Source organism: Anopheles nili, chromosome 2 (assembly GCF_943737925.1).
Source record: "Anopheles nili chromosome 2, idAnoNiliSN_F5_01, whole genome shotgun sequence".
NCBI lineage: Eukaryota > Metazoa > Arthropoda > Insecta > Diptera > Culicidae > Anopheles > Anopheles nili.
The window spans coordinates 6,753,850-6,768,642 of NC_071291.1; the positions used below are offsets into that span (position 1 = coordinate 6,753,850).

General features: G+C 43.5%; 2 protein-coding genes across 2 annotated transcripts; both read right to left on the bottom strand.

Annotated features, from left to right (window-relative positions):
- Positions 1–5,769: 5,769 nt before the first annotated feature.
- LOC128721786 (uncharacterized) lies at positions 5,770–6,425 on the bottom strand. The gene is made up of 2 exons (XM_053815579.1): positions 6,204–6,425; positions 5,770–6,105 (listed from the first exon to the last, which is right to left on the bottom strand). Exons 1-2 carry the CDS (start codon positions 6,423–6,425, stop codon positions 5,770–5,772), a joined length of 558 nt encoding a protein of 185 aa, XP_053671554.1.
- Positions 6,426–7,027: 602 nt separating this feature from the next.
- Positions 7,028–7,650, bottom strand: LOC128721788 (uncharacterized). The gene is made up of 2 exons (XM_053815581.1): positions 7,429–7,650; positions 7,028–7,366 (listed from the first exon to the last, which is right to left on the bottom strand). Exons 1-2 carry the CDS (start codon positions 7,648–7,650, stop codon positions 7,028–7,030), a joined length of 561 nt encoding a protein of 186 aa, XP_053671556.1.
- Positions 7,651–14,793: the final 7,143 nt, after the last annotated feature.

Below are 14,793 nucleotides of genomic sequence, written 5' to 3' on the forward strand. Positions count from 1 at the left end.
AAGCGAATCGCGAGAGTGGGATGCGAGCATTATCTCGTCGGAAATTGCACATCAATCGAGTGATCTAAATAATGATAAGATGGCTGGGAAGGGTGCTCGACTTGACGGCCTTTTCGGTCCGCAACGAGCAGCGAGGGTTGATATTTTTATGAGTCTGCCCCTTTATGCTCTATCGATTGTTTCAGACCATCCTTTGGGGTCGAGTTCGTTAAGCCTATGCAAATTTATGCCGCACCGTATTCATTGAAATTTCTCCAGAGCATTATTGGAGATGTACTAATATTATTGAGCTTTGCCTTTGGCTGCGGCGATATTCATTCAAAGCTTTGCTTTTCGTTCAACATGAACGAGCAGATTGTGGCTGTTTCTATTTGGATTAATTTAGCGTGTAATCAAGTGGCAAGTGGAAGCTTATTCTAGTTCTAGAATAATGAGTACATTTATTTGAAAGTTTTTTTTAATTGCTTTCAGTTCAAATTACATGCGCTAGAGGTTTCGTTAACATCATAGAGTAACAATATGGTAAATGTAAAATTTTCAAATTTACGTTTATCCAAAATCCCTTTTATCGATTTCATGTAAATTTTGAGTCAAAACTCGTCCCAAAGAGTGATCGTGACTTATCGTTCACCGAGCCTCTTTTGAAACGGGCGATTGGAAATTTGAGAAAACGAGTGCAAAGTTTTGCATGAATCGCTGGGAAATGGTTGCAAAAGTTTTACCGATTGCATTAGGCAATAATGGAAAAGTTTCGGTTATAACTCTGGCGGCGCGGGAGTAACCATTTGCATGAATTGATATGACGATTGGTTGATTGGTTTCAATTTTCTTTCTAGTAGGTTAAAATTACTCGGCGTGTTTTTAAAACCTACACATTTCAAAGTTCAAACTTTTTTATTTTCATTTTAAGCCGTGTTAATATTCAGATTGCGCAGAAAATTCAAGTTTCGAACAAACGATTTATATGAATTGGGTGATTTAAATTATTTTTCATACACCCACATTCAGGTTTGTCGTCACATTTTGTATCATGACACATACATAGCTACATTCGTGAGTAGAAACAGTTGTAATAATCCAACGGAAAAACTGTGTGCCAGCGTTTGTGTTCAACGACATTTTTGCTCCTATAAGAAAACGGCGAAAAACGTGCTGGTTCAAGCTGTTGTAGCTGCTTCACTGGCAATTTGTCCCAAATGAAATTAAAATCGTCGTCTGATGGCTTCAACAACGTTTTTCTCTTTCGTGTCCCATGCGGCGTTATAAATTCGTCGACCCCAAAGTTGGATCCCGTTTCCCGCTGTGTCAATACATTGCGCATTCTAGGGCCAAACGTTTTATGCAAATAAAACTATCGTTTTTAAGAGTCGGCCAACGTTTCCGGCAGCGGCGCACTGTCATCGTCGGTTGGAGGATTTAAATATTGCATTACCCATTCTACCACGTGCCAGCTGGGAAGACACCGAGCGTTTCTTTTCCATTCATGCTAGGAACGACATCGAGAATGCTTGGGGCGTAGAATCGTCCTCAAATGTCGGGAATCCTTAGCAACCGCAGCAGTAGGCGAGAATGGTTGCTCCGTAGCTATTGACTCTGCGCTGCTGTGGAAAGATATCCGAATCCTCAGACACTGGTACTTATTATTTAGAACCGGCCCCGGAAATGTCGGAAATGGCCAAACGTTGCTTTCGCTTCCGCATTGAGAAGCGATGGTTTCATTTTGAATTTGTCTCTTCTGCCTCGTGCGGAGAGTGACGATGGATACGTTAGTGTAATAATCAAGCTTACCGTTCTCAGCCGAGAGCACTAATGGTCACAGTGAGTTTGACTTGCTGAATTCTGCATACCTGCGGACAAACAAATTGAAAAGGGGACGAAAAATCTTACGAAAAAATAAACACAAAACTTCTGATTCTGCGTCAAATTTCGCACAACGCAGCCAAAACGCCACAACTGTGCACCATTTTAATCCGTGTTTTATTGCTTTCCTTTCTGAAGGAGCAGATAAAGCGGAGTAAACTTATTCTGCGAGTCGTCGTACCAAAATGTGTCCAATGCAAAAGAAAGGAACGCCAGTCACGGTAGCGACAACAAGTTAGCTAAACGTACGACCGGAAGCTCGCTTTTACTCAATGGTCCTCAGATATCCGTAATCATAGCAGTGGCGGAAAAGGACAACCGTACAAGCCAAATCACGGTGAGTGTACAGCAGCAATCAAAATGTCGTTAAATCGACATGTGAAGAAGCGACACCAAGAAATAGCTCCAGCGAGTTGCCAACCGGAAGCACTCGGGCACTCTCGTATGTAAGGTTATCCGCCCGGAAGTGGCCGGTGAGTGTCGTTCGGTTTAGTTTGACCATCAAAATTTGCGTTTCACTCCCGGGACCCGATGTGGTCGTGCTTGGTTGACATGATCCCGGCAAATTCTGTTGGGATACTTGATCCGCTGGTGATAGTGCGGTATCCCGGGTCACCTTGGCGGAGGTGAACCTGACCGTGACATCCAGGAATTGAGCCCCTCTTCAGACCTGTTCCGAGCGCATCCACCACGTTTTTTATGCCCCATTCCGGAATGCGCTCTAACAGCCGAGCAGGGATGGTTTGGTTCCCGTGACACCGGACATTAAGGACGAGTGGATTGATTTGGTTGCGTATAATCGAGCGGAAAGTGCTGTGGGGAATATCCGCCGGACCGGATCGAACGAAAAGGATCTTGAACACGTGGGAACGGACTTCATTGACAAGGGTATAGAAACAACCCAGACGACCCGAGCTGGAAGTTTGTCGCTGCAGTTGAAAATTAAGACAGCTTTCCCAGCTGCGAGTGTCAACTGACGGCTAGGACGCCTCACGGTGAATGGACATCCGCAAATAGCTTAGTCAGTTGAAAGGGGTTAAAAAGGATGCGACGCTGCTAGTTTGGGAAGCACCGAGGCGGAACAGACTTTGGGTACGGCCACGCTGTATTATCGGTGTTAACTGTTAAGTGAGCAGGTTGATTTTGTTTTCCCTTTGTCCGGATGATATGCTCCATGTCGCACGCTAGCCGTAAATCAATTTCACGACGGTGACACTTGAGTTTAGAGTGAAGTTAATTTATGATGGTGATTTTACTCTCTATCTTCTTACGCATGTTGAGGTATGTTACTCGTTGATTAATGTTTGACAGGTCGTGTGATTAGCGAAAGAGTTGAGAGAAAGCAGCATAGCTGAAAGTGTTGAGGAAGGCACAATATTGTGTTAATTGCCAAATTTGCTTAGAGTAACAAGCGCCTTCAGAAGGAGTTAGGATGTACTAAGCAAACGTTTGGTTATCCTTTTTGATCATTTACAGCTATAGAGTATCTCTTTCGAATGGTTCTACTGGCGCTCATCGTAAAGTTATGCATCAAGCAGAAGCTGCCAGCGTCGCATCGTTTCTGTAGAAATCGTTCCGTTAATTTAACGGCCGCTTAAGTTTGGTGGAAAATGGTGAATCATCAAGTTAAACGACCTACCCGAGCGTGTATCGATCGAATTGAGGATACAAAAAAATAAAAACACCACACAAATCCCTGGACTTTTGCACGAAAATACGTCGTAAAATTTACGACCCCGAGCAACCCATAACGCTGGTGGACGGTTTTGCATGTGCTCGCGACGTTTCAGCGATTTAGTTATGTCAAACCATGCGCCTCCATCGGCCCAGTCTGGGAGAGGAAAAAAAAAACCTATAGCTCTACACTCGCTGATCCTGGAGGATTTGCGTTATGGTGAGCAAAATAACACGGGCACCGTGGAAAAGGAGAAAAAAATCGGTAATTAAAAGTTTAAATTAGAACGAAATTAAATTACTCCTTACCGCATAATGACTGACGACATCAGACCCGGTGCTTTACGGCTATTGGCGAAGCGTTGGCTCGAGCTTAAAATGCTGTGGTCGCAGCGAAAAGCGACCATCGCGCTCGGGAACGCAGGCAGTCGTCGTTCGGATTTATGCTGGCTAGTTTCCGACGAGCAGTTGCGACCGTGCGAAGGTGGACAGACAGATGATGATGGCATTTATTTAGCGCCAAGTGCCACTCAAGCAAACTTTTGTCCTATCCGCGGGATTTTTTTGGACCATTTTGGGTGCTGATTCAATGGTGAAATCGTGTCCTGCTGTGCTTCGCGGCATCGGCATAACGACGCACTCGTTCAAAAACATGACTTTGGGAGACTTGTGGAGCGTGCTGGGCTGAATTTTTGTTGTGTGATGTTTCGCCATCGTTTTTACACCAATTAGAGGTGTAGCCGAGCGCATCAAACCCGTTGCACTGAGCTACTATAGCTAATGGGGGAAATTGTTATATAAGTTTGGAGTTTGTTTATAAGCTTAGCTGATTTTTTCACTTGTTTAATGCCTGTTTAGTTTGTTTTTATTTCAAAAATATTGTTATAAGTAGTTTTGTTTACATTAGCTGATCCAATAAACTAGCAAAGGTGATAAAGGATATGTATGTAAATTGTCAAGCGTGTTAACCGGTGTTGTGTGATATAAAAAGCTAAAATCAATTGAGAATGCTTGGATCTGCCACATTTCCATTACCGTTAACGATATTGCTACGTGATATCACTGCCAGGCATCAAGCAACAATGGTTTTATCGTTGGATAGAATAACAACCTTGGAATACAACATGCAACGGTCTTTACAATGATTGTCAGCTTTAAAAATATTTAAATGGTTCAAAATTAATGGTAGGTTTCGTAAACACAGTGCTTGAGAATCAAAATTGAGAAATTTTAGACATATGTTTGTATAATATGCAATTTTCTTGTGTTTATTTTGCATTAATGTGTTATCCTAATATTTCTCCTCGCGTTGAATCTTGGGTAGCATCTCGACAACAATCAAAGGCAAATCAATGCCTTTTTCGTACAAGTAAAACGTTAATTTCCACAGTCCGTTTTGGAAGTAATGGTTGACAAGATCTACCACCAACATTTTATCTTTAACCCAGTACTGTTTAGCTGGCAGTGGGCATACTCCTGCATCGGGTAGGTTGGTCGTTTCGCGGTAGTACTCGCGATAGGTGCGGTAAGTTGTGTTGAAAAAATGGCACATATCCTGCCGTGGTATGCGGAATGGTGAATTAATGAATTGATTATTGCCCAGCGGGCTGTATGCTAGCTCGATCGTGAACTGAAATGAAATAGTGTCAAAATTGCGTGGCAAGTAGCACCAGCGTGAGGACGACGGAAGCACTATAGGTTTGCGAGATGGTAGCCAAATATTTGTTCATGTTTGGATTCTGTGGACATGCTAGAGATTGCTGTGATTTGCACTAGGTAATAGAACCTTTATATTTATGGCTGAAAATAGCCTTTGGCAAATAATTGCAAAGCGGGTATTTTTATAATGTAAACATGGACTATCATATATAGTAATCGCTATACAGGAAAGTGCATGTTATCTATGACATATTTGTTACAAGAAGAAAACAATCGTTTGATCAATATTACACAACGACTGTCACGATATTTATCATGAATTGGACGATGCTTTTGGTGGAGAAAAGTATAAACTACAGAATCATTGAAGGTACCATGGCTTAACTATGAAGCTGGCTGGTGGTCGTGCATTGGTGAAACATACTAGCTAAATTTATATAATATATAATACATAGATGGAAGGACATTCTATTAGCTTATTTTATTTCATTTGACCATCATTATTTCGCACTTATCATTTTGTATCGAAGGCATTTGACATTTTCTAGTAGTACTCGTGATACGCCCGGAAGTGGTTTACCCTAACATATCTCGTGAAATTTTACAGAACAACTCGCATTCAATCACGAGAGAAGTATTCTTTTCGTAAACTTTAACCGTGATTTTCCACAATCCAGCCTGGGCGTAATCGTTGACTAGTTCAGTTGTGAGCTCCATATTGTTTACGTAGTATTGTTTTGCTGGCAATGGACACACTCCAGGGTCGGGGAAGTTGGTCAAGTTTCGGACGTTCTCATGATACATCCGGTACGTCGTGTTCAAAAATTCACACCCATATTGCTGGGGTACGTGGAACGGTGAATTGATGAATTGATTATTGCCCAGCGGGCTATACGCTAGATCAATTGTTATCTAAAAGCGATAAAACATTTTCGAGTATTTCTGAAAATCTTGGTGTCTGTTTATGCCCTCGAGTTGATCTAATGGATTGAATAAGTTAAAATACTTACAGAAAAATCATCGCCCATATCCTGGTATACATCGACGGTTCCATTCAAAACGGTCACCGTCCGATTGTATTTCTTAATGCGCAAATTGTTTGCATTTGCCGTATCGAAACCCATGAGTTGCTCGAACCGCTCGAACTGCACTGACAGTCGTTCACTGCACACCTGAACAATAAACAGCGCCAGCAGTTGGATAAAAGAGTATGCTACTAGATAAGTGTTCATGCTACGTCAATCCACAGTCACAAATGACTCGATACAAGCCCCAGAATCGCAAGCAGTTATATGGACCAGTATGGAGGAAATGCGCTTCAGATACACATTAAGCTGCAAACGGCTAGTAACTCCCTGATACATGATAAACATTCTCCTACTGGTTATTTGAGGTTCGCGTGACGTTTGTTTTAAAAGCGATCATGTTTCGCTAGAAAGATACCCGCACGCCTACTTGCGATAATCGGGTGAGCTTTATGAGGATGACCGATGCGTGTCGGGTATCAGTATGAAGGATCATTCAATTGCATATGTTGAACGACATACTGATACTGTTGCATCGTTTTTCTAGTAGCAAAGCGGAAATCATCCATTCCAATGACCACGGAATTATAGAATTGGAACGGTGAAATGTATTAACAAACATTTTTGAGATTTTTGAGCATTGAGCTTGCTGTATTTATCAATTTGATTTTTCGGGTATTATGCTCATTGCGGCTCGATAACCGAAAGCGTTAGTGTGCGGCACAAACACACCAATGCATTGCAATGGTTTTGGATACGAATGGTATACATATATTCGGTTTATTTATGGAAAATTAGGAGCCCCTCTTTCACAACATTGTATCGCGAGAAATTTTACACAACAGCTCACCGACAAATATAGGAGAAGAGATATCCTTTTCGAACATCTCAAATGTTATTTTCCACAAACCAGACTTGGCGTAATCGTTGACGAGATCTGCTGTTAACTCCATATTGTCTATGTAGTACTGCATTGCTGGTATCGGGCACACTCCAGCGTCGGGAAAGTTTGTCATGTTTCGGTAGCTCTCGCGATAGTTCCGGTAGGTTGTGTTAAAAAACTGGCATGCTTCTTGTCGCGGTATGTGGAACGGTGAATTGATGAACTGCTTGTTACCCAGCGGGCTGTATGCTAGATCAATTGTAAACTAATAGCAGAATGCGATCATCAGCAAACGAACTTTGAAGTTTCTGCGTGTGAAATACTTGCGGAAAAATCGTCGTTCAGATCACGGAGTATTTCAAGCGTTCCGTTTAGAACGGACACCGTTCGATTGTACTTTCGAATGCGTAGCTTTTTTGCATTCATCGTATCGCCACCAACCAATTGTTCGACTCGCTCGAACTGAACCGTTAACAGGTCGCAGCACAGCTGAACGACAAACAGCGCTAAGAGCAGGATAACAGATGAAGTTGCTAGTAAAGTGGCCATGTTGGACCAATGCAAGGGTACGGACAACTGTGATATGAGCCCGTGTATGGAGGTCCAATATATGACGAAACGTGCTACAGATAGCTGTTTGATTATACGTTTGGAGGTAGGTTTGCCATGTGTGAATCAAACACCTGTGCGATGAAAGTTCATGTCATCAAATATATTTTTCCATTGCGTGACATTGATCACGTTTGCCGTTACAAAATCTGATCATTTTTACACTTTTCTGTCTGATGTGCAAAATATCAAGAGGTTGAGATGTGGTACAAATGTGTAGAATGTAATTGAACACATAGCTTTACAATGGAGACTGATTAGAACGTGTTTTTCGACACATTCTGTTCAAATGAAACACACTTCCTTTTGCGTGTTTATACGACATCATTTTCAGCATCACAATTTAAGACTCCATGTTCTGGGAAAAACGTGTTTGTGTTGTTGATATGTTTGTTATTCAAAATAAGTTCATATCCCTATAAGGTTTCGTAAAAAAAAACAGTTGCCTTGTAGACGCGAGTGATACGTATTGTTTCAATAGCAACGCTTGGGCACTTAAAGTGAGCGAGGTGTTGCTTGTGATCGTATAAGTGAATTTAATTAATTTTCAACGATAAAATGAAATGTTTAATAAGCTCCACTGGCACATTAAAAGCGCTCTTTATCTATGCCCCAGTAAGGACGAAGATAGGAACCACGTGGCGGTGTGCGTGTATGCATATTAATTGCCCGAATGCGGCGGCAATTACTTCAAGCGTGTGCCTGCCCGATCGTCAACCGGCCTGCCACGGTGGTTGGTGGGAAAGTTTTTAAATTTTCCTTTCCGGCACAAATGTTGCCCATGTCGGTTCTTGTTCGTTTTCGGCACAGGTGGGCACGTAAGCTCGCGTGGGATTTGCGATCTCTTTTTCCGTTACCAGACGTTCTGCCAGCGAGGGCCCAGCATTATTTAATTTAACCATTTACCCTCGCTGCAAACGCTCCTTTCCTTTACGCATCGTTTGTAATCAGCTTGCAGTATTAAATTCCCGCACGGGTGCGCACGATTGCGAGTGACGGTTTCGTCGATCTTTGAACGCTGAAATATAGCCGAACCAGTACAGACGTGGAACGAAATATCGCACCAGAGCCGACCCTTCGGCGCTGGGATAAAGTTGAATTCAAATTTAATTCCTTCACTGGCTTCATTTTCAACACCTCATCATGGCGGTGGCGGTGTTGATGTGGTACAGAATAATCAGCCAATCAAATTAATAAAGACTTTCCATTTTTCTTTTCGCTCACGCCGGTGATCGAGCGTGAGTGCGCTCCGAGGAAAACATTCGCACATTTCCACGCTTGCACGCTTCGCGGAGCAGATTTGTGTGCTTCTGCCTGGGAGCACTGCGACGATCGTTGAGAAACGCGGAGCCGACTTGCGGTAAATAACACCACAACAAACAGCAAACTTTCGTGGGTGGGTTAGACGGGAAGGAAAAAAGGTGTAGTAGGAAAAAAGCACCTGGCCGGAGTGGGAAAAATATCCAACACGACGCAAGCGAATGAGCAGTACGCGCCTTGATTGGGATGTATTTTAGGTCGACACCTGCAAACACTCACACACACACGGGCCCTTCTGGCTAAAGTGCTCTCAATCGACGCAAATGGTGTTTTTTTTTCATGCAAGTTTATATTTTTGCAGCTTCGGTGCGTTATTTTTCCCCCACCTACTATCAGCAGCCCTTGAAAGCGCGCGTAACGTACACATTAGGGATGATGAAATAGATAGACGTGAAGAAAGAAAAAAAAATGTTCCAGAACCAACCGTTGCGAAAATGGAACGCAAATGCGAAACAAAATGGAAAGTTTTATCAATGTTTGCCCTTCGCATGTCATTTCACATTCCTTCTCACAGGCTGTCCAGTACCGCCTGCTGGTGTTTGTTGGCTGAAATTTCCCGGAATAATCCTACGACCCTAAAACATACTGACGGGATTGTGGACAGTGCTAGAAGAAATTCTGGGCTCTGTTGTATCTCTGGTTAACGCGCATCGCTCGAAAAAATGTTATCACCATTCAGCGCACAATCATTCTTATGAAGTGGTGCTTTCTATTCATTTCGTAGCATATGTGAAAGGTGTGGTTCACTAGAATCGCGATTCCTGTTTTGTATAAAAAATGGTAAACTCAGCGAACTCATAATGCTCAAATTTTAGGGCACTGGCCCAGTTGTGTTACGGTGAAAAGCTGCTACTGATATTTTAAGCACATTTACCGCACGTCCTTGAATGTTGCTAGCCGCTTCTGCGCTTGTCCCTGGTAAAATTGGAAATAAGGTATTCGTGTTGGAAAGTCATTTCCTCTCCAGCAACTGACACCTACTTCGTGGTCCGTTAAAAAGTTCCGCCCAATTCTTGGCGTTCTTTTCCGACGCTTTTCGGAACTCTTCGAAGCGAAATAGAAAAGATATTCCTCTATGTTCCTTCGCGTTAATAGATAACCTTGTGAAGTATTTTTAGACAAGTGGCCAGGTCGGAGTTTTTACCGTCTTGCCTTTAAAGCTTCCTGGAAAAATGGCTCCATTATACCGCGGTGTCTGTTTGCTTTGTTAATTGGTGTCAGTTGTGTCCCGACTCCCGGTTCAAGAAGCGATGGTACATGCAGAAGGACCACAGTTGATCATCGAGACCGTCTTCTGGCTGGATCTCGGAAGCATGGAAATCGTTTGGTGTCACGTTCAATGGTGCTTGTACCGGCAACCCGTTTTGCCACCTCAGTTTTTCGATTCATCTGCGGAGCGATTCGAGGATGAAAAAACCGCGAAAGCTAACGGTGGAAAGAAACATATTTGCATACCGCGAGGCAGCGGAAAATCGTGCGATTTCCCTCGAAAACCGAGCATCGAAGGCATGCGGTGCGATTCGATCGATCGACGCTCTTGCTCCAGCTGACTCGTATGATAAATCTTCAACCACGAGCTCGATCGAGTGGAACGTCGGATTCGACTGTTTGGTTTGGGCGACGCCTCCTTCAGGCATCGTTTGTTGCGTCCTCCACCGGGACATGTGATGCTTGTTGACTAAAAATAATCGGTGATGGTAAAGCCAACGCTGGTTGGCTCGTGTCAGACTCGTGGGTGCGATAAGACTCGCTTGAACAGCTACAGATCGCTCGTATATATTATTTATTTCGGGGTGGAGAAGGAAAATGTTTTCCGTCCCATTATCCGTCCGCTTGCGACCGGTACCGTGGTGCTTGGTACGCGTGGCCAACATTGTTTGGAACTATAATAAATGATTTATGTTGCGACAGCATGCCGCATTGTTGACGTCCGCCCAGCCTGAGTGCCTGCTCGGTTTGTTTATTGAGTGTTATTCAATCCGACGCGGCACTCGCGCGGCACGGTGTGCTTTATTTTGAGAGTGCGGAAGCTCCTACACTCAGAATGCGTGCGTGTGTGGGTGTATACGTCCTTTTAATTCGTTCAATATTTTAGCCAACGCTGTTACGCCACATAACGAGCCGAGAAGCGGTCGTAACGTGGTGTGTCTTTAACTTTCGCGTTGATGCGAAAAGTTTTAATCAAGTGACACCGTTCCCGGCCAAAACGGCCCAGACGCCACGGTTCGATACGCATCGGCACTTCGTTGTCGGGCAAAAAGGCCACCCAGCTGTGGGACAGAACGAAGCAGGGACGGTGTATGACAAAAGTCGATTGGTATCAAATTTGACACTTTCCCATTCGGTTTGGTGGTTGCCCGGCTCCGGCATCGCGCCTGTCCGCAGCGCTAATGGAATTGTGTTTTATGATTGGGATAAATAATCGGAATGGAAATGGAAAATCGAACACCCCTGGCGGGCGTGTCCTTCCCACGCGTTGCTTCTATCTGCCACCTTATCCCCCATCAACGGGAGCCCAAATAAATCGGTAGGCCTTGGGCGCTGCGTGGAAAGAAATCTGTAATGGGAAAAACAATAGCCTTTCAGCGTAACCACTTCCGTTACGGGGGGCGCTTTGCTTATCGGCCGCTCGGAATCGGTGGGGTGGCCTCTTTTTCGGCAAAACTGTCCTTTAGGCGTGGCGGATGAGGACGGAGCAGGTGGAAATGATGAATGGCGGTATCGCGAAGCCGACCCATTGTTTTTCTAGCCCCGGAAAGTTTCGATAGCTGCGCCGGCACGGCAGGCCGAAGATGTTTCGTTATTCGTTGGTTGGCAGCGTTGCGTTAAGGAGACGCTTGCTGGAAATGAACGAGATAGGAAAGAAAAATACTAGTTGATACTTTTCGTTCCTGTTGAAGGCTGGCTTCGTGTTTTTTCAGGCTGGCGGTGCTAGAAACGGGAAATTTGTTTTCGAACGAAAATGTCTGCAGGGCGCGTTTCAGAAGTTCTGAATTGACCCAAAATCTTGCGGAAGTGAATATCCTATCATAGCTGATAGTGAACAGGACGCCCGAGAGGTAGAGAATAATGTCTGGATTTTAGGATTAGTTTCCAGTTTGTTTGTTTTTCTGGTTCATTTTTTTTTCCATCCGTGGCACTCTTAAAACACGCACAAGCGCACGCACGCGTGTATGCGAACACGGCAGTTTTTTCGTTGGAACTATTTTTTTTGCCTTCACCGGTTCTATCATGCCTGTTTGATCTGGTTGGATTTTGTCGTTCAGTTTATTATCCTCCCTTCAAGCGATGGGTTCACATTCGATGGGCTTTTGGCAAAACTTTTGGGGGCCGTTATTATTGCGTTCGTGTCAGGGTTCACCGAAAGGGCGTCCAATAGCGTGGCCGAAAAGCGACGCAGCCGTGCAAAGCTTTTAGGGGTAATTGAAATTTGTTTTTGTTTTATTGATTCGCATTTTTGCTCCGGTTCAGTGTTGTTTATTTGTTTTTTTTTTCGCTTTGTGTCATTGGGTCTGTTGAGCGTGGAAAAGTTCCAGCATGGTAGACTCTTTGAATTCCGTTGGAAAAAGAATATTTTTAGCCCGTTTATTTATAGCGGAGTGTTGAGTTATAGTTTGTTTGTGGTTGAGTTTGTATTTCGTTGCATATTTACTACCCCATACATAAGCAATTGGGTTTTCATTATTGCAAGGTTTTCTATCCTAACAGCGGTCTGTTACTGGTTATTTTGACATAAAACGGTACCGCATTGTTTACATTATTTGCCGATATTTGTGACATGGTGGCACGAGAGTTTGGAACTAGACTGTACTTAATAGTGAATCCTTACGTATCAAAAATCGCAACGATTTTTTGAAAGACTTTACCAGGAATAGCGCTGCATTCACATTTACTTTACCAAAGACCGCTTTAAACTCAACGAACGATATTCTCGTAACAGCGGATGCCATGCAAGTTGAAACAATGTTTTATGATCAATATCCGATGTAGAATTCCTTGAAAGCATGTTGAATCAAAAGCATTCGAATGAGTGGTTTGGTGCTTGGATTTGTTATGGCAATTTGTTCCAGGAAGGCTTTGAACGCATTCAATACGATATTAGAAAGCTATGAAATATAATCATGCTGAAAGATATACGAACGGTACGCGGGATAAATGGGTCAGGTATGGCTTCTCTTATTTTAATGAAATGTTTATCATAGTTACTCATTGTGTATATTTGTACGTAAAGGTGCTATAAGTCATATCAAAGCATGAACATTTGTATTTTGAAAGATTTGATACAGCCGAATAACTTTACTCAGAAGCAATTTTAATTGCATGTACATTTCAATCTGAGCACAAGGTTTTGCGTATCTTATACATGTCCTGTGGGTCTGATGCAAGGAATAGAGAACATAAAAAGAGGTTTCACTGCTCGGAACAAATTGGTTTTGAATGTAATAGAAAGGTGAACAACGTACATACATACATACAAAAGCATATACTGTTTCCGCGCTGTGTTGGGAACTGGTGGAGCAACTTTCCGTTAATCTATTACCGAGTTTGCGCCTTTAGCTGACATGTTGCCCTAATGTACAATCAACGAGAACCATGACCTGAAGCGAACATGGCTGAACGACAGAAAGAAGCAAAAACGAATTGAAAAACACATAAAAGCGTTCGAATGCGGATCCCTAGTTGGTGTGTCAGCAAATCCACGGCAGCAAAGGATTGCTCATTTTAAGGCAAAAGAAGTCATTGCGCCGGACGTGTGTGCCGGAAAAGTTATTTCTTCCTGTTCGGGGAAAGTCGAACCTTTGGCTGGGGGCTTAGACGAGCAAACACAGCAGCACGTCTACATGGACATGCATCATTTGGATTTATTTAGGGCTTCATTACAAGAACTAACCTCAAAACCGCCGCTTCCGCCAACGGTTCGATGCGAGCTAGAGAAAATGGGAACATTCTATGCTTTTTAGTGTACGGCCGACAAACAGCGAATGGTTCAAATTTTCACCCTAATCGAATGAAATAACTCGCTGTCTAGGCGTTGGGTAGGTAGAGCAACCGTTTCTTCCCACCGTTGCGCAGCCGCCATTCGTGCAACCGAGTGCAGCCGCATATCCGTTTCCGGTGGTGGATGTGTGGATGGTGCTCGTGGTTTCCAGGATCGTTCTTCACCGAATAATCGAACTATTCGAAGCGAAAATCAGCTTGCTTGCGTTCAGAATTCATTTCCGCATCGCGGGTGCAATAATTTACATTTTAATCACAAACGTTCACTACGCGAACGAAATGCACAGAAAGTGGTGATTCCCACGCGATCTCAGTGGTGTTTGCTGTTGGTTCCGCGTTTCAGATTTTAATCAATTTCGTTCACAGTGTTGCAAGCTCAACACCATTCCTATGAACAGTGAAACAGTGAAGCAGTAGTAAGACAGTCCACTAGGGAAATATGCATACTGTGCGTGCGTATATTGTAGGTTAAGCTGCTTGTTAATTGTGACCTTTATGGCGCTTTTCAACATAATATTGTTCGAGAAACCGCGTTACGAGAGAGCTACTGGAATGCTAATTTTGGAATGCGGCTCTTTCCCTACCGTCGTACGAGATCGGTTATACGACATCCACGATGGTGGGTGTGCGCCTTCATTATCATTTTCTCATAGTGTTTGCAGTAATATCTCCTGTCGCTGTTCAAATCGCTTTAATTTCAGGTCCCTGCGAGACGGTGCTTAGGGAACGGTTGTAGTACCGCAGTTGCCATCCCTGGGGAAAACA

Excerpts from the sequence above, each read along its gene's own strand:
- LOC128721786 (XM_053815579.1), bottom strand. The coding sequence starts at position 6,425 with ATGAACACTTATCTAGTAGCATACTCTTTTATCCAACTGCTGGCGCTG. Across the intron at positions 6,106-6,203 it reads ATATGGGCGATGATTTTTCT|ATAACAATTGATCTAGCGTA; the intron begins GTAAGTATTTTA and ends TATCGCTTTTAG.
- LOC128721788 (XM_053815581.1), bottom strand. The coding sequence starts at position 7,650 with ATGGCCACTTTACTAGCAACTTCATCTGTTATCCTGCTCTTAGCGCTG. Across the intron at positions 7,367-7,428 it reads ATCTGAACGACGATTTTTCC|TTTACAATTGATCTAGCATA; the intron begins GCAAGTATTTCA and ends TTCTGCTATTAG.